A 23,066-nucleotide genomic window follows, 5' to 3' on the forward strand; every position below is an offset into this window, starting at 1 on the left:
TGTCGTGAAATCCTCTACCCATCTTAAACCACTTCTACAAACAAAACACTTGACCTGAAATGTAAACATTTTGCATGTGGTGCATGCAGGATAACTTGCGTATGGACTTGATCACCTTGCAACAGGACTTCCACTGGATCCTTCCCTATTTGTTGCATCTATCCAGGTGTCGCCTCGATCATACCTCTATCAATGTACAGTTAGTGCCCATATTCAGATGAACTAGAACTTCAGGCCGTATGTCAACTATTTATTTTAAAAATGATTGTTTATGAAGTTCCTAAGGGTTCTCTGGCATGTTTTACTGGTTTGGAATATGACTCCTTCCCAGCAGTGCTATACTGTCCTGTCAAGGCTTATGGGATGAGCCGTGTGAGCCGATGAATGAGGCTGAACAAAAAAAATTATATATATATATATATATATCATTTTAATTAAAATGATTCATGGTTTATGTCAAACCTTTATCATATATCAAGCATTTTCACATCACAGAAAGAGAAAAAGACTAAAAGCACAGAGTCCAATGTGAGAAAAAACCAAAGGTTGAGAAACTATGCTTTTGAAATCAGTCTTGGCCCATGTGGATCAGACTGACAGCTCAAACACCTCCTTTAAAAAATTCAACAAGGAGATCGTAGTCGTAAGGTTATCCCCTCTCAGAAGGAATGACCAGATTTCCTTCACATCCAATGTGCTGCAGGCTTCAATTAACTTGCCCTTATGTCTGGTTCTCATGTCAGTTAAACCACGGCAGAGCAATGTGACATGTTTCAGTGTCTCCAATGTTTCCTGTTTTTCTGTTTACTGGCAGAATCTATATCCTTCTGTCTCAGATTTCCCGTAGATTTGTAGTAGTTGCGTTGTAGGGTACAGGTCAAATCTAAAGCAGAGGAACTGATTTCTGTACCAGCCATTAGGAGCCTTGGCAAGATACTTAGGGAGTGTTCCCTGAGGTTTTGTTTCTTCTCTTAGAGTATCAGTAAGGCAGTGCAAGTTTCTTTCCTGTTGGGTGTTAATCCAATCGTCCCGCCAAGGTTTCATTTGAACTTTTTTTTAGGAAAGTCAGTCAATTCGTCCAGATCAGACTGCAGGTTTTGTAGTCTGCTACGACAGCAGTCGAGCCACTGCATTATACAGACGTTATCTGCTCTGTAGTGGTTACTTTTCAAGATTTAGTATTGCACTGCTGAAGGAATCATACTTTTCAGAAAAAATCCCAGTCACTTACTGTCAGGTTTCGTCCTGGTCCGGTGCCAATTCGCTCTCTTTCTCATGGAAATAAGATTCAGAACATGAAACGACGCTTTCGCCATACCCGATTCTAAAGATAGATAAATTGGATACGGGTTACCATGGCGACTTTGGCGTCCATTACGTCCTCCTCACAGTATGTTACGCTGAGGCCGTGATTTCCATGGCAACCTTCATAACACTTCCGGGTTGCTCAGTTCCTTGCTTCTGATTTGTAATCAGCTGTGATTTCGCCCTGTTTTGTATCTTGCATCCTGTGTTCCCTCCCTGCCTCTGTTTCCTCACCCTGCTACCTTGTGATTCTTTGTGACCCAGACCGCTTACCGACCCTCAACTACCTGCCGTTTTGGATCTGCTTGTCTACCTGTGCACTGACCCCGGTCTGCTATACGACAACACACTTGCCTGCCGATTTGGATTGCCCGACTTCCCCTGCATTGAACCCGGTCCACTATACGACAACGCGCTTGCCTGCTGACTTGGATTGCCTAACCTCCCCTGCATTGAACCCGGTCTGCTTTACAACCACACGCTTGCCTGCCAATTTGGATTCCCTGACCTGAATAACATTTCTTTCCATGTGAAACATCCAGCACACTCTGCGACACGCCCACTTCTCAACGAATTGTCATCCCGGAACGTGGCTTTTCCGCTCATCTCGATAAGGAATACACCCCAACCACTTAGATTACCGTCTCACTTCATGTTTGCTTGTGAACTTACCAACAACACCCTAGTGTACACAGAAGAAAAGCGCTGAACTTGAGACTGCCACCCCCTGCGCTGAAGCCGTTAGGCGTCCTCGTGCCGGCTGGATAGGATTGGGACTAGAGACTGCCCCATTCCGATTAGGCGTCCTCGTGCCGTCAGTTTTAGTTACTAGTACACTGGGTGTCCACTTGGTACAGAGACATCATCAGGACAAGTGGTAAGTCTCACCTCTTCCTTCACATTCTATTGTTCGTGAATCTTTTCCTAGCTTCATGTCGTTTATTCTGTTTTCATAGACCGCATCTTTGATCCAGTCTTGCCTTCACCCCATTTGACCAGAGCACTCTGGGAGCCTTGTTCTACTCTGGTCAGTGTTTAGTTGGCTATTTCCTCATACCTTGAATAGTATTGATTGGCTCCAAGTCTAAGCTGTTCATCTTGTTTCTTTGCAGAGCCTGGTCGTTTGAGTGGTGTTCCTTATCTTTCGACTAATAGATACCTCTGTATTTACCTTGTGTGTTCAGAGGGTTACATTTGTAGAAAGAATTCTAGGGCTACACTATGGGTCCAAGCTTGGTTCCATCGTTACTAATTCTGAGCGTTCTGACACTTTCTCCTCACTCGCGCTTGCAGTGATACGAGGCCTAGTTTGTATCTAATCAGGGCGGTGGAGGCTATGTTTGGTAGATTCAAGATCCTCCTCCAGAAGGATCCCACCAGGGTAGACCATATCTTCCACGAAAGTTAGGAGAAATGCCTCTTCCCCAAATGTTAATGAAGGAACCAGCTTCTGCTTATAGAACGTCAGCACTGGTAGGATGGAAAACTTGCTGAACTTTTTATGAATCCTTCTTCCTTGTCCGGTTAAGATTTTAAGCCGTGATTTCAGTGCTAAATGTTGTGGATGATCACATACTGTTGTTTATCACAGCCCCCAAGTAAGTAATCTGAGAAGTGATTCTCAGTCGCTCATGTTCAACGTACCTGCGAAATAGTAGCCTCAAATTGCCTTTTCGTGAACCCAATATCATTATACTGGTTTTGGTTGAGTTCATCCTAAGGCCGTTCAGTTTCAGATATTGGTTAAGTGCTGTTAAGGACCTCTGCAAGTCTATGGGAGGTTTGTGGCTCAATTGCTGGTTGCTAGTCAGTTCCAAGCTAAATGTTAAAAAAGAAGAAACCCTCGGAACAATTCTTGAAGTACTACTTGAAGCACGCTTCCCGTTAATGGGATCTTTCCAATCTTTACAATTACTCTCATTTAGATCGCACATAGTCACATGTGATGCAAGTATTACATTTTGTTGTGTTTAATGCTTTCCTTACTTGCATTGGCTGTTTTAGTGTAACGTCCAGGTTCCAATTCGCTGGTGTAAGCGGTTCTCCTGTTCCAGTCCCGCCTCGCCGCAGCTGCAGCCGAGTTAACGGCTGATTAGCTCTTTTTTTCACGGTCTTGTCACTTTCCATTTTCGACCGCAACTGAGCCAGTCAAAAGAAACGAAACGAAAGCACGAACCAGTCCGCTCAGAGTTCTCGCTTCCACAGAGTCTGCAGAGTCTCCAGAGACTCGCAAGACTCTGCACCGACGCTGGGCCCCGGGTGGTGCAAGATTTTAACAGATCAGCTCCTCCTTCTACCAATAAAACTGGTAGATAGACTCAGGATCAAAAGGTTGGGTGAGAGACTCAGAGATTTACAGTTACAAGTATTCAAATAAACTCTTATAGTCAAGGTTTTGAAAAGACAATTATTAATTTATTTATCAGTCAGTTAGAATAAGCCTTCAGAAGTGAGCAATATAACAGTAACACTCAAATACACTTCATGAAATACACACTCTTAAGATCTCTAAATCAGTAGATACCCTTTTTGGATGACCCACAGACACTACCTACACCCTCAGGTGACTTCAATTGCTAGGGTGCTGGGGACATTAATATATCACTGTTGTATTTAGAATCATATAGTAATAAGTCAAAGGAAAAGAGTATTTAGAACAAACAAGAGACCACAAATATCCTTAAGCAGGCAAATACTTTCAGGTACACCAAAAGGTCATTCGATAGAAGAGCCTAAGTCAAAGTCAATAGGCAAAAGTCTATGTAAACTGAAGCACTTTGTAGTTAAGTAGAAAGTCTTTGCACAATGTTTAAAAGTCTTTGAAGAAAAGAAGAATCAAATGTAGGGCCACAAGCTGATTAGACTTGTGAGTAGTAGAAGATGCAAGCAACTCTACAGTAAGAGGTAAGTTCTCTCAGACTTTGTACAGTACCTTTAAAATGAAGAAAAGATGCAGCAGATAACTCTTGTTCCTGTGCATCTCTGCAGATCTCACTGTTCCTGGGCCTCTGTCATGGGGACAAGAGGGGGATGTAGGGGGACGCCTGCACTGCACTGGGACGGTCAAAACGTGCAAACGGCAAACTTCACTTTCAGTGGCAGTTTGATGTTTCAGCTCCTCGTGTCTACCGCAAATAGCAACACTGCGGTTCCTGGCTGTCGAAATGGACTTTCCTTGCTTCTGGGGTCCCGCACTCTGTTGAGGGGGCTCAGGCTCGGTCAGTCATGGCTTCCTGGGAGTCCGGAGGATCTTCCTGGAGCTCTGGGCTAGCTTAAAAGCAACGCACACACTCTGGTGTTCCTCTCCCTGGCTATATGGTTTCCAACAGCAACTCTGTGGAAATTTAACCACCTCTGAGATGGATGTCCAGGTGGCTTACTTTGAAGTTGATTGGTCCCACCAACTCAAAGGGAGAAGTCATCCTTGCAGGGGCTTCTCTGTCGATACGAATTTGGAATTTCAGCACAGCAGCAGGGCTTCACCGGGCAAACCAACGGTCCAGGAGTTGCAGCAGGCTTCCTCTTCAAGTTCTTCTCCGGTTCCCTCGTCCAGTGGTTGACTCTGCCTTCCAAGCCAAAAGCCTCGCCTTTTATTCAGTTCTCTCCCACTCATTCCAGCCTAGCTGTCAGTCACCCAGCAGGGTGGCTGTCCTTGCCGGACAGTCAGCCGGCCAATCACGACAGAGTGCATTTGGGTCTCCTTTAAGCACAGGGAGTTTCGGGCACCTCCCTCACTTCCTGCCTAACCCAGATACCCTGGAGCCAGAGCTGGGCTTCACTCGTGAATCCCGCCAAAGGCAAAGCAAACAATGGGACCAAACCTGGTTTGGCGCGCAGACGAAATCTCAAGAAGGACCTTGCCACAAAGAAATGGCGAAAAAAAGACTGGGCCATTTTGACAAAAATTGCACCCTTTGGTGCTTTACTGCAGCTGCGAACGCAGCCCGCGGCAAATGCACACCATGGTAATTAAAACAAAACCACTGCCACCAGCCATTCAGTGAGAAAAGGGTAACCTAAAACATGTTACATGAGAAGTTAGAAAAAGGGGATACTGGGTAACCCTCCATCACCCTATTGTGAGATAGTGTGTGCTGGGTCTAGAAAGTTACAAATGTAAGTAAAGTCAATTTCACTTTACAGCTCTGGGAAACAGTAGTTGATCCCAGGGAAGGTATTTAAACCTTTGGGAAATCTGAAAGACTTCTTTGTGCCACTGCACTAAAGGTGCTGTGTGACCCAATGTAAAAGATGATGCCTATGGAGTTTGTCAGACTCCACAACCCAAAGAAAACGTAGTGTACGAAATCACATTAAAATACATAAGAGTGGAGGGGTGGCGCTGTTGAGCAGCCCAAGATGGCTGCCTATTCTTTGAGCTCCGTGGGGCTCCGGCCAAAATCCGCCATCAACTGCGGTATTAAATATCCTCGCAACCTAATACTTCTTGGATCCACTTGGGAGACCTTTCTGCATGTGCCACAGCAATCCCGGTCTGAAACAGTCCCGGGAACCAGACAAATCGGGCGTCTCTGCCGGCTGGCGGCCTCCTGACTGGGCCTCTGCACGCGCCCGGCTCCCGCCTCCTCCTCCCCCCGGGATAACTCCGCTGCTCTCCGTTGTGGCGGCGCTGGGGCCCTGTCCTCACTGAGCTGCGGGGTGACTGGGCAGGAGCCTGGTTGCCCACCAGATATCTGCAGCTCCCGATCCGGACACCAACGCCCAGGTGAGGAGCGGGGGGGGGGGAGGGTGTGGCCGAGCCGAGTCGCTTGTGGTCTACATCACCTACCTACATCTTACCGCCTAAGAGGCCCGGAGCCCAGGCCTACGCTCTGGAAAGGTGTGCCACGCCCGGATCACCTACGCCGGAGGGGGCCTCTGTAGACCCTGGCTGCTGGATACGCCGGCGCCTCCTTGCTTGGAGCTCCTGACCATACCTGGGTTTCCCCCTTTGACCAGCTGAGTGTTTGGCCTCCATTAGCATTCCACTGCCACAGGCGCATGCCTCATCGGAAATTCTACCGGCTATGCCCAACAAATCCAGAGGGAATTCAAAAGGGGGAGCCATGGATAAATTTACCAAATCTGTCCCGAGGTCGGAATCCGCCCATACATCATCCTTACAGGAGGAACCAGATCCGGGCCCTCATCCCCTTGCAACTGCCCCCGATCTAATTGCACTCATGGAAACCATGGCTAAAAACTTTGCCTCGTTCCACGAGAAACTGGATGACATTAACGCCAATGTGGCCTCCCTGAAGACACGCGTGGACCAAGCGGCCACCAGAATCTCCGACGCAGAGAGCAGAATTCCGACAAACGAAGATGACATTTTAGCCTTGCAGAACACGGTCACCTCCCTATCCCGTGACATGAAAAGTGTGAAAGCTAAGTGCGACTACTTGGAATCGCGCTCTTGCAGAAATAACCTGCGAATCATCGGTGTTCCCGAAAACGCCCTGAAAGGGCGCATGGAAGACATAATTGAAACATTGCTCAAAGATCTCCTCGGCAATCCGGCCCTCTCGCCCTACTTTACGGTGGAGCGCGCCCATCGGGCCCTCTCACCGCACCCCAAACCAGGGGACATTCCAAGGCCCATCATCGCCAGAATTTTAAACTACCGTGATAGAGACCTTATCCTGTGCCTGGCACGTGAGAAGGGCGAGCTACCCTTTGAGGCCAATACCATTACAATTTTCCCTGACTTTTCAATAGCTGTACAGCAGGAGAGGCGCCAATTCCTCGGGGTCAAGAAGTAGCTCAGGGAGCGCAATGTCCCATACGCCATTTTGTTCCCCGCTCATCTTAAAATCACATACAGTGGCAAATTATATTTCTTCACTTTGCCTGACGAGGCGGTGAAATTTATTGAAGCACACATCCCTCTCCATGATCCAGATGGTGGACACGCCGAAGGAGACTGACCCAACGTGCCGCGTCCTAATGGGACCTAATTAACCTATCTAGCAAAACCCCCTTTTCCTCGTCAGTGTACATGTGTAACTAGCAATAATCTACCGCAAGCTCACCACGCTTGGCCTCATCTATGGCCCTCTGGCCCCTGGCTCACCGCTGGTACTTTGGACACTGATTTCTGTGCGCCTTCGGTGCTTGGAACTGAACATGACTACTTAGTACTCTTCGGTTCCCATCCTACGTTCAATGGCCAGCTGACCCTGGGACCTGACACAAGATCTGCTTACCGCAGAACCTACAACAGACGGCTGTTGCTGTCTTACATGATGCTTAAGCGGCTGTCCTCACGGCAACAGCACACCCCACTGCAATGGCAATGTTAATGTTTGATTGGGTGTTTTCGATGGCTGGGGGCACATCCCCGTTGGATGTTGTCCCTCGTCATCTTCTGTTTCACCAGCTTTGGGGGAAGGGGGGACTGCACTGCAAGTTGGGGGTGGGCAGTGAGGGTGGGGGGGGGATTTGTTGGGGAATGGAAAAGTGTTATGGTAAAAGGTGGCGGCGGATTGGCAGACCGCATCGCATTGGGGCATCCGCATCGGAGGGGACTTTGTCTCGCATCTGGTTTAGGACAACAGTGGTGGGATGTACATTAGACTTCGGTGCTGCCTATAACTGCGATGTCTAGCAACCCGCAGGGATTGAGCAACCTTGTTGGGGTTTCGGAGGTTGTGGCACATGTCGATAGGCATGGGCGCAAATGCTACCTGTGCAAGAAACGCACCCTATGGGCTCTCCAGTTAAGTGTATCTTATTTAGATCATTAGAATGCCTGTAACTATAATGTCCTGGAATGTTCGGGGCCTAAGCAACTATACCAAGGGTCGCAAGATTATGGCATATGCCAGCAGGCACGGATGCAAAATTCTGCTCCTACAGGAGACACACTCCACGGGCCCACTGGCTAGGAGCATTGCGCCAACCTGGGGGCCTCACAGATATTTCATTTCATACTCCACTCGTGCCATAGGAGTGGTGACATTGATCCATAAGTCACTCAAGTTTGTTCTCCACAAGAGCTACATAGACCCGGAGGGGAGATACATAGTGTTGTAGTGCGCCATTGCCAACAGTGATTATTTGCTGGTGAATACCTATGGCCCCAATGTTGACTCTCCCGAGTTTGTTGATCAGGTGGTATCCATATTACTAGGGTACATGGGGATGCAGATCATCTGGGGTGGGGATATGAACCTCATCCTTGATACCATGATGGACAGGACTAACACAGCCCCCAGGCCCCTGCCAGGCGCAGCGCGTAGACTCCTGACTCATTGCGCAACACTCGACATTCATCATGTATGGAGGGCATTACATCCGCAAGGGCGGGAGTACACCTACTACTCATCAGTTCTTCCAGGATCGATCTGTTCCTACTGTCCGGCCCTTTGCTGGGCAGGGTGGCAGAAACATGCATACTTGCACGCACACTGTCTGACCACTCGCCGATTGCGTTATCCCTAGAACTAGGAATTCCGGCTCCCACCATCAATACATGGCGCTTCAAATCGGCCGCTCTGCAAGACTATGTGTTTAGGGCGGACATCCTTGCTGACATTCAGTCGTACTTTGAGCACAATCTGCCACAGTCCACCAACCTGGGGGTCCGCTGGGACGCCTTTAAGGCCTTCATCAGGGGGGCGTCCATCTCTAGTGAATCAGGAGTCCTTAAAACCATAAGAGCTACCCTATCCCGCACTGAAACTAAATTAAGGGACCTGGAGCGAGCCCACCCGGCCTCCATTGATCCGGGAGTCCTCTCCCAGATCAGCGAGGAGCTTATGATCTTCAACGAGCAGGCCAATAGGGAAGTCCAGTACTTCAGCCACCCACTGGCGGCACGGAAATACGGCGAGGGTGACAGACCAGGCAAAACACTGGCCTCTCTGGCGAGGGGGGGGGGAGTACGGTCAATCCCAAATTACTTGTATTAAGGACAGTCAGGGGGCGATACAGTGGTCTGATCAGCATATCCTGGAGGTCTTCACAGGCTTCTACTCTGATTTATACTCTCAGCCCCCCGAACATGGTGACTCCCAGATGCGGGAACTCCTAGAACAGATTCCCACCACCATTGTTTCCCCCGCTACAAGAGACCAGCTAGACTCCCCCGTTATACTGGATGAGATAGTGGAGGCTATCTCTAGTCTCCCAAAAGGAAAGGCGCCAGGCCCCGATGGGCTGATGGCGGAGTTCTATCAGGAACATGTGGCTATACTAGCCCCCGAATTGCTCAGGGTGTGGAACGAGTCTCTCCGGCTGGGATCCCTTCCCCCGACATTACGCGAGGGCCGTTATCACGGTTCTGCTCAAGCCTGGCAAACCTGCTGATGAGTGTGGATCATATCGGCCCCTTTCACTTATGAACCTGGATACAAAAATCTTTGCCAAGGTGAACGCCAATCGCTTCCTACCTGTTATACCATATACGGTACACGACGGCCCTTCGGGTTTTGTGCCCGGGAGATCCACATCACATAATACCAGGAGGCTCCTTAACGTCCTGGCACGAATCAATCAGGACGTGAGTGCAGTTGCGGTCACCCTGGATGCCCAGAAGGCCTTTGATATGGTGTCTTGGAGGTACATGTGGTTGGTCCTGGAGACCATGGGCATTGGGCCTAAGATGATTGCATATATTAAACTGCTGTACACCTCTCCGGTTGCCATGGTCCGAGGGGGCCTAGGATGATTGCATATATTAAACTGCTGTACACCTCTCCGGTTACCATGGTCCGAGTCAACTCTCAAACGTCCCCCCTGTTCCCTCTCTTCAGAGGCACCCGCCAGTGATGCCCGTGCTCCCCGATCCTGTTCGCACTGGCCATTGAGCCTATGGCGGACTTTGTCAGGGAGTGCCACTCACGCAAAGGGATACGGCTACAGGGTACCCCCGAAATTATTTCACTTTATGCAGACGACGTACTACTGTTCGTCAGAAACACAGACCTCCATCTCGACCCTATTCTGCGCGACATCACTCGTATCGGTACATACTCTGGATTTGCCATCAATTATGCCAAATCCGAACTCTTCCCCCTCACGCGCTCCACGATTCAACCTGCCACAGAGTACCCGCTACGTTGGTCTCCCAACGGGATTAAATATCTGGGAGTCCAGGTGTCCTTGGCCAAAGAAGCTCTCTTAACTAACAACTACCTGGCTGCGGCAGAACTGGCAGAGTCCAAGATAGTGCGCTGGCGCTCTCTCCCGTTGTCATTGGTGGGTAGATTATCACTGGTTAAAATGATTTTACTCCCCAAACTGTTGTACACATTCACGAATGTCCGCATATGGCCCGGACTTTGCTGATCTACACAAGCTGTGCGCTCAGTTCCTGTGGCATTCTGGTGCGGTGCGGAAAAAATGGGCTGCCATGACTCTTCCCTACGAGAAAGGCGGGTTTTTACTGCTCCTGACCTGATGCGGTACTGGATCGCCGCGCATGCGCAGTTTGCCACCTACTGGTACCCTGGGCCTCCCCCTCGCCCGCATGTCAAGCTAGAGGCCCTTGCAGCTTCTGGCACCAATATAATGACCTTGATCCTACATCAACAATATGAACCAGACTCGCCCATAGACCCAGTCCAAACCACCATATCGGCTTAGAGGCGGATATTTGTTGCGGGTGTGGAGGAACACCCATACTACAAGTGGCTCCCAACCTGGCAGTTCCCCGGATTAGAACCTACAAACGACATGGCCTTTGCACGACATTGGCGGTCCCTGGGGTACCTAGCCCTAACCGACTTTTACCCGGATGGGCTATTCATTACACCACAGACCTGGAAACCGGGTCACTCGGGATCACCAATGGAACTGCTGCAATATTACAGACTCCGCGCTTCATTCCATGACAAGTGGCCTGAGTTTCCCCACGAGCCCTCTGACTCCCTTGGGATTTTTTACATCGCCAACTCGGGTGGGACCCGTGGGGTGGTATCATCACTATACAAACTCCTTCTCACAACTGCTACACCGCAACTCTCTAGGGTGTGGGATGACTGGGCCTCCGAACTGGAGGTAGAACTCACGGACCAGCTGTGGGGGAAAATATGCTCTCACACTAACAGGGTCTCCCTGAATTTCCGATACCGCACCATACAGTATAAACTGTTGAACAGGCTCTACTACTGACCCGCGCAGGCTCTCCAGGTTCGCCCGCTCCGACCCACGGTTATGTCCTCGCTGTGGCGCGGAAGATGCAGGCCACTTACACATGTTCTGGGACTGCCCACGGCTAACCCCATTCTGGGAGGAAATCCTGAAAACTTTGTCTGAAATCTGTGATACTGTCATCGAGCCTGACCCGCTGGGTGTACTGTTTGGGGCTTGGGGGGATGAGGGAGCCAGAGGGGCAGCTAAATTCTTAAATGTGTGCTGTGTAATTGCCAAAAACTGTATCTTACAGGACTGGAAGCGCTCTGCCCCTCCTAGCTTCTGGAAATGGCTGAACTTGTTGACCTGGTCTCGGAACTGCGAGGAGGAATACATTAGCATGGTCCCAACCTAAAAACATTTGGACTGCCTTTAATAGTTACCTGAATGGCTTTGATGCCAGTTCCTCGATGGATAATTCACCGTATTTATTGCTACTGCGTGCCTTGTTACTTGATGCTCTATAGTGCTGCGATCTCCATGATATTACTTCTCACTTATCATATGTGCCACTGAACTCTGTTAAAATATCCAGATTGTCTCTGTATAGCTGCTCCGATGTGTGTGTATGTCATCTGCCTCTGCCAACAAAAATAAAGGTTTTAAAAAAAAATAATACATAAGAGTGAGAAAAAGGGTCTCACTCTCTCCAGGTTAAAAAAATCAAGTCCTCAGAATCCAGCACAGTTGCTGGGGGTCTCTAAGGTGGAGGGAATTAGCACATTTCTGAGAATTCTTTCTAACAGGAATCTCCGTCCGGTCATATTCCATTAGTTCCAGGAGGTGAGCCACTTCATGGAGTGAGATTTTCACCCCATTTCATTGAAGGTGAAGAATCACTCTGTCATGGCATCCTTCTGTCAGAAACTCCACTGTACTAATATCATCTGAGTGTAGAAAACGGAGGAGCGGTAGCTGATGCATAAGAAGCATCACATTGGTGCAGTTTAGAATTAAACCGTCATCTGTTGAGAGTAATCTGTCCAAAAGCAGTCTGCATGTACCCTCTTTCATTGCAGGACCTGCCAAGGTCCTTTGATTGCTGACATTTTTCCAAGTGCCAACCTCCCTTTTCGTGGACCCCTTCTGGTCTGCTATTTCTGTTATCGGATTCGGAAATCTCTGCAGTACTGGAGATCTAGCAGAGAGCTTCATTTTATTATGGGTAACTGCTCTTTCACGTTTTTCTTCTAAGGTCATAAAGGGGTTATGTAATGGCAATGGATCGGAGCACCGTGCCAGGTAATTGACTGTCACACTTGAAATTTGCACCTCCTCTGAATCTAGGGAGGTGATCATAGGAAGGACTGGCCTCGTCTTCACGTTCCAGTGAGGGTACATCTTCATCAATGAGGTCTTCTTCCTCAAATGAGTAGGTAGAAAGGTTTAAACAATCTTCTACTGAATGGTCAAGTGGAGGAGCCTTTTTTGATGCACTGTCAGCGCTTTCTACTTCAAGTACAACAGGGGAGGGATTTTTTAGCTGTAGTTTTCGTCTGGGAAGGCTTTCTCCCGTGGAGGCGAGACTTAGGTTGATAAGGCACCTGAAGATTTCTTTTAAAAAAGCACTGCTTTTTTTCCCCGTTATGATTAGATGGCATTGGAAGGTTTTGTTTATTTTTTTTTATCTGAGAGCTGCTTTCGGAGGCAAGGTGCCATTTTTCACTTTTTTCTCACTCCGGAAGATCTGAAAGGGGACTGCAGCTTTCTCCATTTCATTAGGGTACAACGTCGATGCTATTGAGCAGGTTAGATGGTCATCGTTATGGCTGTTAATCTTCTCTGTAGTGCTCCTGATGGCCGAATTTGCTTTATTTTCATCAATGTTATTGAGTTTTCTTGTGGTTAGCAAAGGCTGAGAGATTATAGATGGTACATCTTTAGTGCTTATGCCAGAAGCTAGTTTTCCACATGAGTCTCCCTTATTGTTAGTGGGAAAAACCTCAATACAGTCCGTGTTACATAAGGAAGAATCCCCTTTGTTCTGAGGGTCCAGAACTTCCTCTTTCCTGTTTTGCAACAAAGATTTCAATTGTAGTAGTTCTAGGCTCGAGGCATTTCTTGTCCGCTCGTTCAAGATCCAAAGCGGCTTGCAGCTTCTTCTGTATGGTGTTCAAGCATTCTGCCTCTTGGTCTACCCTGGATTGCAATGACATTATAAAAGATTCAATAAAGATGATTTTGGAGTGAATCATGGCCAGTAGGGTTGCCTGGTATTTCTCACTCATAGATTAATGAAGTTTCATAAAGGGGGCCATTGTGATGGAAAGGGCTGCATTATGTATGTTACATTGCATATGGAATGATCCGGGAGGAAAACCATGTTCATAGCCTTCAATTAGTTGGACAGAGAACGCCGAATAATTGTGAGAGTGACTTCCTGAGTGGTTCAAGCTGGGCTGTAGAGAATTAACAGCCTGTAATGTGAAGCAGTTTACTCAAACAGCAGGTGATTTATCAGAAAATAGACTTTATTACATTTATAAAAAAACTATTATAAAATATCAATAAACTAAGGAGACAGTTTATACATAGCGGTAGTAATACATATCACAACACAATGATGAGGGTGCTAAAAAAGTGACTCTAGACCTAGCAAGAATTTGTAACTTCTGAGTAATGGTAATAGTAATTATTGAGACATATATGGTTTATGGTCTTCAGTGGAGGATAGACGACTAAGTGTGGTTAGCTATTAAGCACACTTGTACAGCCTATGCTTTTGAGCTTAGGCACTTTCTAAACATTGGAACAGGAGAAGTTGAGGTGTGCCAGGTAAATAGCGCTGGAGCAATTTAGTGTACAAGAAACAATTCAATTGAACCTCAAGGAATAGGGTGCAGCAACCTGTGGAAAAAGCGGGCACCTCAAACCCACTTAACAAGACAAATATAACATTTGGTATTCCCACATCGTGGATGCGCTCCCACAAAACACTTCGAAAGAGAGGTGATCACCTCTCTTTCGAAGTGTTTTGTGGGAGCGCATCCACGATGTGGGAATACCAAATGTTACACTTTCTAAACAAGTTTCTGTTCTTTATTCCATCAATTTATCAGGAGATGGAAAGCTATGAGGTCGCTAATAAAAACAGTTCGATGTCTGATAGGTACTTGTTCAAACAATAGGTAATAACTGCTATCGCATTACGGGCTGTCGATAAAAACAAAAGACAATAGGAGCTATTAGTGCTTGGTCTACTGTCGAAGATCATGTGTATCTCTGAGGCAATTTCTAGTAAAAAGATTAACCTCAATTGGTTTGTGTGGGTAGTCAGGCTATGTCAAGTCTTGTAAATAGACATTTCTCTGGGTACACTCTGTAAAAACACAATGATTGTGTTTTTAAAGCACTACCTAGGATACATACTTGCTATACAATTGTCTACTCCATCTGGAGTCGAAATGTATGTGCATTCACCTGAATGACTAGGAAACAAGTTATTTACATGTAACTTAAAAAGAATTCACATGTGAGCCATCTGCCTCCCCTGTTGAAACTCCTCGATAAACTGAGGCATTTTGTCCTTATAGCCTCCGAAGATGGCCTCTGGGAGTGAAGCTAGGGCCTGACACCTAATTGGCTAAGGGCCCAATTGCCCAAAACTAGCAGAAGAGTCTATGCAATGTGATGCCGTTTTTTTTCAGTTGCTGTTGATTGATTTTGATTACTTGGGAATATTCAAAGGAATGTGAATCTATGAACCAAAATAGAGGTAAGTAACTACTTACTTCCTAACAGTGTGTGTCAAAGATGTTGAAGAGCCCCAGTTATGTGTTAACATCTAATGTACTTTTCAAGGTACTTTAATATTCTGTCTCTTCCAAGTCTCACCTCAAGGAGAATCCAAGCTACTTGTTATTTTGGAGAAAATAGCATTGATAAGCATGTTATTAATACCTTCATGAAAGTAACTTCATTCACAATGTTGACTTAAACATTTCAGAAATTGAGCGGTTAACTAATATCTTTTCTGCTTTCTTTTGCAGCGCTGACAGCGGCATTGTTAGCACAAACATTTCCATTATATGCTGTTTTTGCTACATTTTTCACTACAATTGTGTATGTTATATTTGGAACTTCTGGACATGTAGCAATGGGTAAGCAACTAAGATGCCATACTGTGTGTTCTGTGGTAACTGGTGCAGTTTAGATACTTATTATATTACAATAATGTTGTGCATTTGCAGTAATGTGAAGAATTTCAGAGCTAAAAGGAACCAGGTGCTTTATAGTCAATGTTTCACCTTAACATTTTTGTTTGAGTTTCACCATGGCAACTAGAGCACACATTACACAAGGCTGTTTCAGGTGGCACCAAGAAATCGATGACTGTTGTGACAATTCACAGGATCTCGTCACTTCTCCCCAGAAGGGAACCTTTCCCTATGAGGGTAGGGAGGTGAGGCTGCTATCCAATAGTCCCCTTAGGGGTGGTAAAAAGCAGGCACACCTCATGGGGAAAGCCTCCCCTCATAGGGATAAGTACTGCTGTCCCGTGGAAGACCTCCCTAAACCCTTATGCCCAAAAGCTACGACCCTGATGACGACTCCTTCCTCCGAACTTGAAACTACTGCTGTTTGTTTTGTTTTGTGCTTATAACGAGTTGTAGCCCACAGGCATCAGGGCGCACATGTACCACAGAGACAAGAAACTAGCAATACTAACAAAACATATGTAGGGGATGGGATTGAAGAATAGTAAAAGTAATGGGCAGGAGTTAGTCATTGTAAAAAAACAAAGCTACTATTGGAGTAAAAGCTTCATGAGCCATTTTCGAAAGATTTGGATGCTCTTCTCTGAACGCATCTCAACTGAGAGGTCATTCTAGGCAAGAGTAGCTAAAACTCTGCCCCGGCTTCTTTTAATACTTGGTTAGATGAGACGGTGAGTGTTGTTTGATCTATTTGATCTCCCCTGTGATTGGTGAGTGAAGCAATGTTTCAAATAGATAGGGGCGTGCCCATGTAGGCATTCATGTGTCAGGGTTAGGATCTTAAAAGTAATCATAGAAGTGGAAGGGAGCCAGTGAAGTTTCCTCCTGGCCGTGGTTATGTGTTCCCATTTAGAAACACCTTTTATGATTGAGACTACGTAATTTTGAAAAACCTGAAGCTTCTATATACAGTTCTTACTGGCTCCGCCAAGCAAGGCATTACAATAGTCAATGCGGCGCATTACTGTTTATTTAATTTATTTATTTCCATTTGTAGAGCACGCCAAACCTGGAGGTATATGGGTGCTTGTTACAGTACATAGGTGAAACAGTCATATTGCATGATATGGATGAGTAGGCATAATCCAATATAACAATGACAGAGATGATGCAGCTTGATGGAGTGAAGCTACGGGTCTTGTGTAAAGAGCCAGGTTTTCATTTTTTTGCGGAAGCAGTATAGCGAAGGGTCAGATCTGAGTGAGAGGGGTAAAGCATTCCATTGTTTGGCCGCGACATCTGGGAAGCTGCGGCCACCTGCTTAAGCTCGTTTGAATTTAGGCAAGGTGGGAGGTGATGGCTTGGGTGGGTCTCTCAGAGTGGAGTTTGGTAATTTTGTTGGTGAGGTATTTCGGGGCTGTGTTAGCGATGCACTTGTGTGTGATGGAGAGGGTCTTAAATTTGATGCGGTTTATGACAGGTAGCCAATGGGCAGTCTGTCTAGCATCAGAGATATGTTCTTTTTTGGGATATTCTGTGCTGCTCTTAGAGCATTGTTCTGAATGATTTGGAGATTGTTGTTGTTAGTAGAGGATTCTGCAAATAGAACATTGCAGTAATCTAATTTGGACAGGATTAGGGCTCTAGCTAATGAGATGCAATTTTTGGAAGTTAGGAAGGGTCGCCCGCATTATTGAGCTTGTATGTGTAGGAAGCTGCCAAGGCCGTTGCATTGACTTGTCTAGTTAGGCAGAGCAAGGAGTCGAGATGGACACCTAGAGTTTTCACTTCCTTCAAAATGGTGATCCGTTTCCCATCTACGATAAAGGATTTGTAGTCGCAGTGCAGTTTGTTTCGTCAGTTTGGGTCCCTACCATGAAGACCTCTGTTTTATCGTCATTGAGCCAGAGTTCATGTTGCGCCATCCAGGCTTGGATGATATGATAGATTATATTGAGGGTGTTGGTATCCTCAGTATGTTTGCCGGAGATGGGCATAAGGGTCTGCGTATCATCGGTATAGTTGGGGTAGGGGACACCTTGTTCATCCAGGAGATCCAATATGGGCTTAGTGAAGATGTTATATAGTGTTGGCGAGACACACAAGCCTTGGGGCACTCCACAGAGGACTGGGGCTGGTGTGGCAGCCGCTGTGTTGGAGAAGACCATCATTGTGCGGTTGGAGAGAAAGAAGTCAATCCAAGCTATGGCTTGGGCAGAGAACAGGGCTGCAGAGTAGAGGTGTTGGCAAAGGATTTGGTGATTTACTAGGTTAAAGGCCGAAGATAGGTCAAGTAGCAGTAGTATGGCTAGGTTCCCATTGTCTATGATCTCATCCATTTGTATTTTAAGATCTAGGACTGCTGTCTCAGTGACTTTTCCGGGCGGCAGCCAGATTGGTGTAGTCCAAGAATGTTAGACTCTAGGTGTTCCTGTATTGTATGAAGGCCACTCTGTCTAGTATTTTAAGAGGAAGGGGACAGTGGTGATGGGACGGTAGTTAGTAGGTATGTTGGGGTTTAAGGACGTTTTTTAGGAGAGGGAGAACCCAAGCATGTTTCAGATTGTTTGAACAATCCCTTGTGCGAAGGAGTTGTTGATGAGTGAAGTGATGAATGGTGCTAGTTCTGCAGCACATTCTTTGATGAAGGAGGCAGGGCAGATGTCGCCTTGGCATCTTGATGGTTTGAGGCCATTAATAATTTGTATGACCTCTTGTATCGTAACAGGTCTAAATTCAAATAATTTGTTAGGGGTGCAAAGGGGGTGGATGTTTTTTGGTTTATTTGGTAGAGATAATCTGGCTTTTTTGTCTGTGAGTTTACTTTGTAGTAGGATGGTCTTATCGAGTAGTGCCTTCTGGATGTTGGTTCACCAAGAGGAGTCCTTATGGCAACTTTCTGGTGGGGGCTGAGGGCATTCGAGTTCAAGTAGGATGGAGAAAAGTTCTTTTGTGCCTGTTTTGGCTTTGGCTATGCACTCGTAGGTGAGGCTCTTCACCTGGATGATGGCCAGTTTGTAGGTTTTGGCTGCATCAAGGAACTTGTTTTTATTATCTTTTGATGGTACGGTCTTCCATGTGGCCTCTGCATTTCGTTTGGTGGCTCATAGGATTTTCATGTCCGGTGTATACCAGGAGTTTAGGTGGGCTCTAGGTTTTAGTTTGTGGTTACGTAGTAGGGCAACTTTGTCTAGTTGGAGAGTTTTATTATGTAGCTATACCATTTGGTTGGGGTCACGCCCTGAATGTTGATAATTAGTAATGGGGTCGAGCATGGGGAGCATATTCTCAGGAGTGATGTTGCGTGTGTTTCTGGATAGTGCAGCAGGAGCCATTTGCGTTGATGCTTTGGCTGTAGTGTATTTTGTAATAGTGAAGGTGATGATGTTGTGGTCAGACCATGGGCATGGGTGGTTGGAGATGATACTAGTATTGCAGTTCACGTCTGCCAGCCAGTCTAGGGTTCGGCATTTTGTGTGTGTGGGTAAGGTAATTTGTTGCTTGAATCCTAATGATTTGATTGTGTTGGTTTTAGTCACAGATTGGATCAGCATTGGGGTTCACAAGGCCAAGGTCATACATTAAATCAACACTAGGGATCACTGGCACTCACAGTTTGAACTGTCCAATGCTACTTATCGCGTATTCCATATCCTGTTGCCTCGTGATAGTACTCATATGCTACCTTGAGACTCCCACATATAACTGCATGTCTAAAACTAGGCTTGGTCATTAACACCCAGCCTGCCTTATGGCAGGCAACTGTACCAGAGGCCTGTACAACCTAGTTAGCGTTTTCTGCCAACCTGTACCTAATTCGAATCTAGTTGCCTGCACCCTTTTGTTTTAGCATGTTAGATTCTTCAATGCTTAGTGTGCTTAATGCTCAATGCTTAGTGTGCTTTCTGCAAACATGTACCCAATTCAATTCTAGCTGCCAATACCCTTAGGCTTAGCATATTAGAATTTGCATCCCATACTATGACTACACCCAGCTATTAGTACATAGCATCTAACTACGCATCCAACCAGCCTCCACTGTGCGCAGCTCCATACTATAATCTGCACCAGGCGGATCAAACAGGCCCTTTTATGTACCCCTCTCCTAACTGCCCACACTGATAGTCCCATGGCGCCGAAAGGTCTAAGCGGGTCCAGATCAGCACACTGACTGCTGCAGTTAGCCCTTGCTTCTAGCCTTTGTTGCCCAATACATGACTGCTGCATCTAGCCTATGTTGCCTTAATATTTGATTGTGGCACCCAGCCTTTATGGCCCAATATCTGAATGTTGTATTTAGCCTATGCTGCCCGATACTTGACTGATACAACTAGCATAGTGCTTTACCTAATACCGAATTGTTGATTTTTACCTATTTTTGCCCAATACCTGATTGCTGCATGGTGCCTATTTTAGCCCATTCTTGATTGTTGCATCTAGCATATGCTACCCAATACCTGATTGTTACAATTAGTATATTTTTGTCCAACATTTGATTGTTGCATTTAGCCTAATTTTTGCCTAATACCTGATTGTTGCACTTTGCCTAATTTTCACCCAATACCTGATTGCTGCATGTTGCCTGTCTTAGCCCTTACTTGATTGTTGCATCTAGCATATGCTACCCAATACTTGATTGTTACAATTAGTATATTTCTGCCCAACACCTGATTGTTGCATTAGCCTATGCTGCCCATACCTAGCTGAACTCTCCCGAATATCTAGCCCCATGCTATCTATTATTCACTCAATGCATATAATTGCAGGCCCCAACTCGGCTAGCCACAACACTATGTACTCTCACCTGCCAACACTAGTCTCTCAAATTTCACTATTTAATTTGATAGCTCTATCTATCACTATCATCTACCTCTCCATGCCTTCCATACTACCCCCAGAGGGCGCAGGAGCCCCTCATATGCAACCCATCTCCAAATCCCCGTGCAATTTAGCACAGAGAAACTTCAGACTCCGGGCACGACTACCCAAAATATTCGAACCCATCAATAAATATAATATTAACCTGGATCACCTTCGACCGAAACAACCTCCACCACTGGAAACTACCATTCCTCCTAGCCACAAACCCTTCCCTAAAAGAATCAAGCCCACCACTAACCTACCTACCACCGCCAACCCGCGTCCTACCATACAGCCAGAACCTGAACTTAAAGGCGCATTAATCAATGCTAGATCCTTAGTTGCTCATGCTACAGACATAGCACATACTATCCTGGAAAATGACCTTGACTTCATCGCAATTACTGAATCCTGGCTCCATGAGGCAGCAGGCCCAGCACTAACGCTGGCAGTCCCAGACAACTACACCATCCTTAGAGCTGATAGACTAGATGCACAAGGTGGTGGAATAGCGATCATCTCCAAAATCAATCTTTCCATGAGAATCACCTCTACACCCGACCTTAAATCTTGCGAGTCTCTTTCCATTAAACTACCCACCGCCAACTCTCAAACATTAAACATCCATCTCCTCTATAGACCCCCAGGCCCAATAAGCACCTTCAATGAAGATATCACTACTATTATTGCCGAGAAGCTACAAAACTCCACTCAAACCCTAGTGCTAGGAGACTTTAACCTAGGGTACAATGATATCAATGACCACGAGGCCACCTCTGTAGCCAACATCCTGACAGAACTAGGTTTCACACAGAGAGTGAATATGTCCACCCATACCAAAGGGAGAACTCTCAACTGGGTTGCCAGCCATAACTGCAACCTCGCCATTACATCCATCACCCCCCAAATATGGATCAACCACCACCTAATTTCCTTTACCCTCAATACTAAAAGACCCATTGCTCTGACACCCCTTGCCATACCCACATTAACCAGAAACAAGAAAAACATCACAGCGGACAATATCTTGCCCCATATCCTACCCAATCTTAACTCCTTACCAGACCACTCTGACCCAGGCCTCCTAGTGGAGGAATTTAATAATGCTATGACCAATGCCCTAGACAGTATTGCTCCACTCAAACTTAGGAACAGCAAACCAAAAAAGCATCTTAACTCCTGGTTTACACCCCATCTAAAAAACCTAAGACTCCAGAAAAGGAAACTCGAAACGGTATGGAACCGTTCTCCCACCGCAGAAAATAAAACCAATCTAATAAATATCTCAAAGCAATACAAAAAGGATATCATCCTGGCCAAACAAGAAACGTATAACATCCGGATTACCCAAGCTAACTCCAGTATCAAGGAGCTCTTCTATATTCTAAAAGAATTGGAAACCCCTATTGCAGTACAGGATGACTCTATTAAAGATAAAACCTGGTGCACAGACATTCAGCTGGCACTAACCAACAAAGTGGCCAACCTCCAAACTAAAATTGCTCTAAAGAAAGCTACACTATCAGCCCAGTCACAATCTCCCCTGAACAAAACCCCTGTACCGAAACCTATAGAACTCACCCAATTTAACTTCTCCAAGGTCTCAGTGCTCGAGGTAGAGAAAACTATTCTTGCACTTAAACCTTCTAATTGCAAAGGAGACCAATGCCCAGCACAACTGATCAAGGACGATGCTAGAGATCTAGCTCCCTTCATCACCAAACTTATTAATGCCTCTTTCACCATTGGCACAATCCCACGTAACTTAAAGGAATCCTGGGTGCTCCCCCTTCTGAAAAAACAAACCTTGGACCCCAACATCCTCACAAACTACAGGCCCATCACCACAGTGCCGTACTTATTAAAAATACTAGATAAGGTAGCATATACCCAAATTCAGAACTTCCTTGAGGCAAACTATCTCCTTGGTGCCCGCCAATCTGGTTTCCGACCTCAACATGGCACAGAGACTGCCCTCATCGACCTAAAGGCCCAAATAGACTCACTCAGAGATGAGGGTAAATTAGCACTCCTCCTCCTACTAGACCTCTCAGCTGCCTTCGACCTGGTGGACCACAAAGTCCTTTGTAATCACTTGGACTCGGCGGCCCACTTCTCAGAGGAGGCCATAGTCTGGATACAGTCATTCCTTAGTGACAGGACTATGAGGGTGTTCTCCCCCTCAGCGGCAGCAGACCCGATACCCATCACTTGTGGAGTGCCCCAGGGATCTTGTGTCTCGCCAACACTCTACACTATCTTCACCAAGCCACTCTTTGACGATCTTGTAAATCTGGGCATCACCTACACCAATTACGCAGACGATACCCAGATTCTCCTACCACTTACTGGGGATTATGTGGAAGATCTGGCTTTGGTGAACAGAGTCTACAGCATCGTTCAGGCATGGATGGCCAACCATGGCCTATGCCTGAACGATGATAAAACAGAGCTCATCATCCTGGATACCACAGCTCGCATCTCCAAACTCAACCTTAACTATTCAGCATTCATCATCGATGGGAACACCATCAATGTCGAAAAAGAAGTCAAAACACTAGGTTTCTATCTCGATTCGACCTTATCCTTTACTAAGCAGGTAAACTC

General features: G+C 46.3%; 1 protein-coding gene across 3 annotated transcripts in view; it reads left to right on the forward strand.

Moving 5' to 3' along the window:
* SLC26A8 (solute carrier family 26 member 8) overlaps positions 1 to 23,066 on the forward strand; it is a 3,396,452-nt gene that overhangs the window by 914,729 nt on the left and 2,458,657 nt on the right. For all 3 annotated transcript variants that reach the window (XM_069633436.1, XM_069633435.1, XM_069633437.1), the window contains exon 5: positions 15,432 to 15,542. In XM_069633436.1, coding sequence (XP_069489537.1) covers positions 15,432 to 15,542 — 111 coding nt within the window. The remainder of the gene's footprint in view (positions 1 to 15,431; positions 15,543 to 23,066) is intronic.

This window comes from Ambystoma mexicanum, chromosome 13 (assembly GCF_040938575.1).
Source record: "Ambystoma mexicanum isolate Mex_15411 chromosome 13, UKY_AmexF1_1, whole genome shotgun sequence".
Classification (NCBI taxonomy): Eukaryota; Metazoa; Chordata; class Amphibia; order Caudata; family Ambystomatidae; genus Ambystoma; species Ambystoma mexicanum.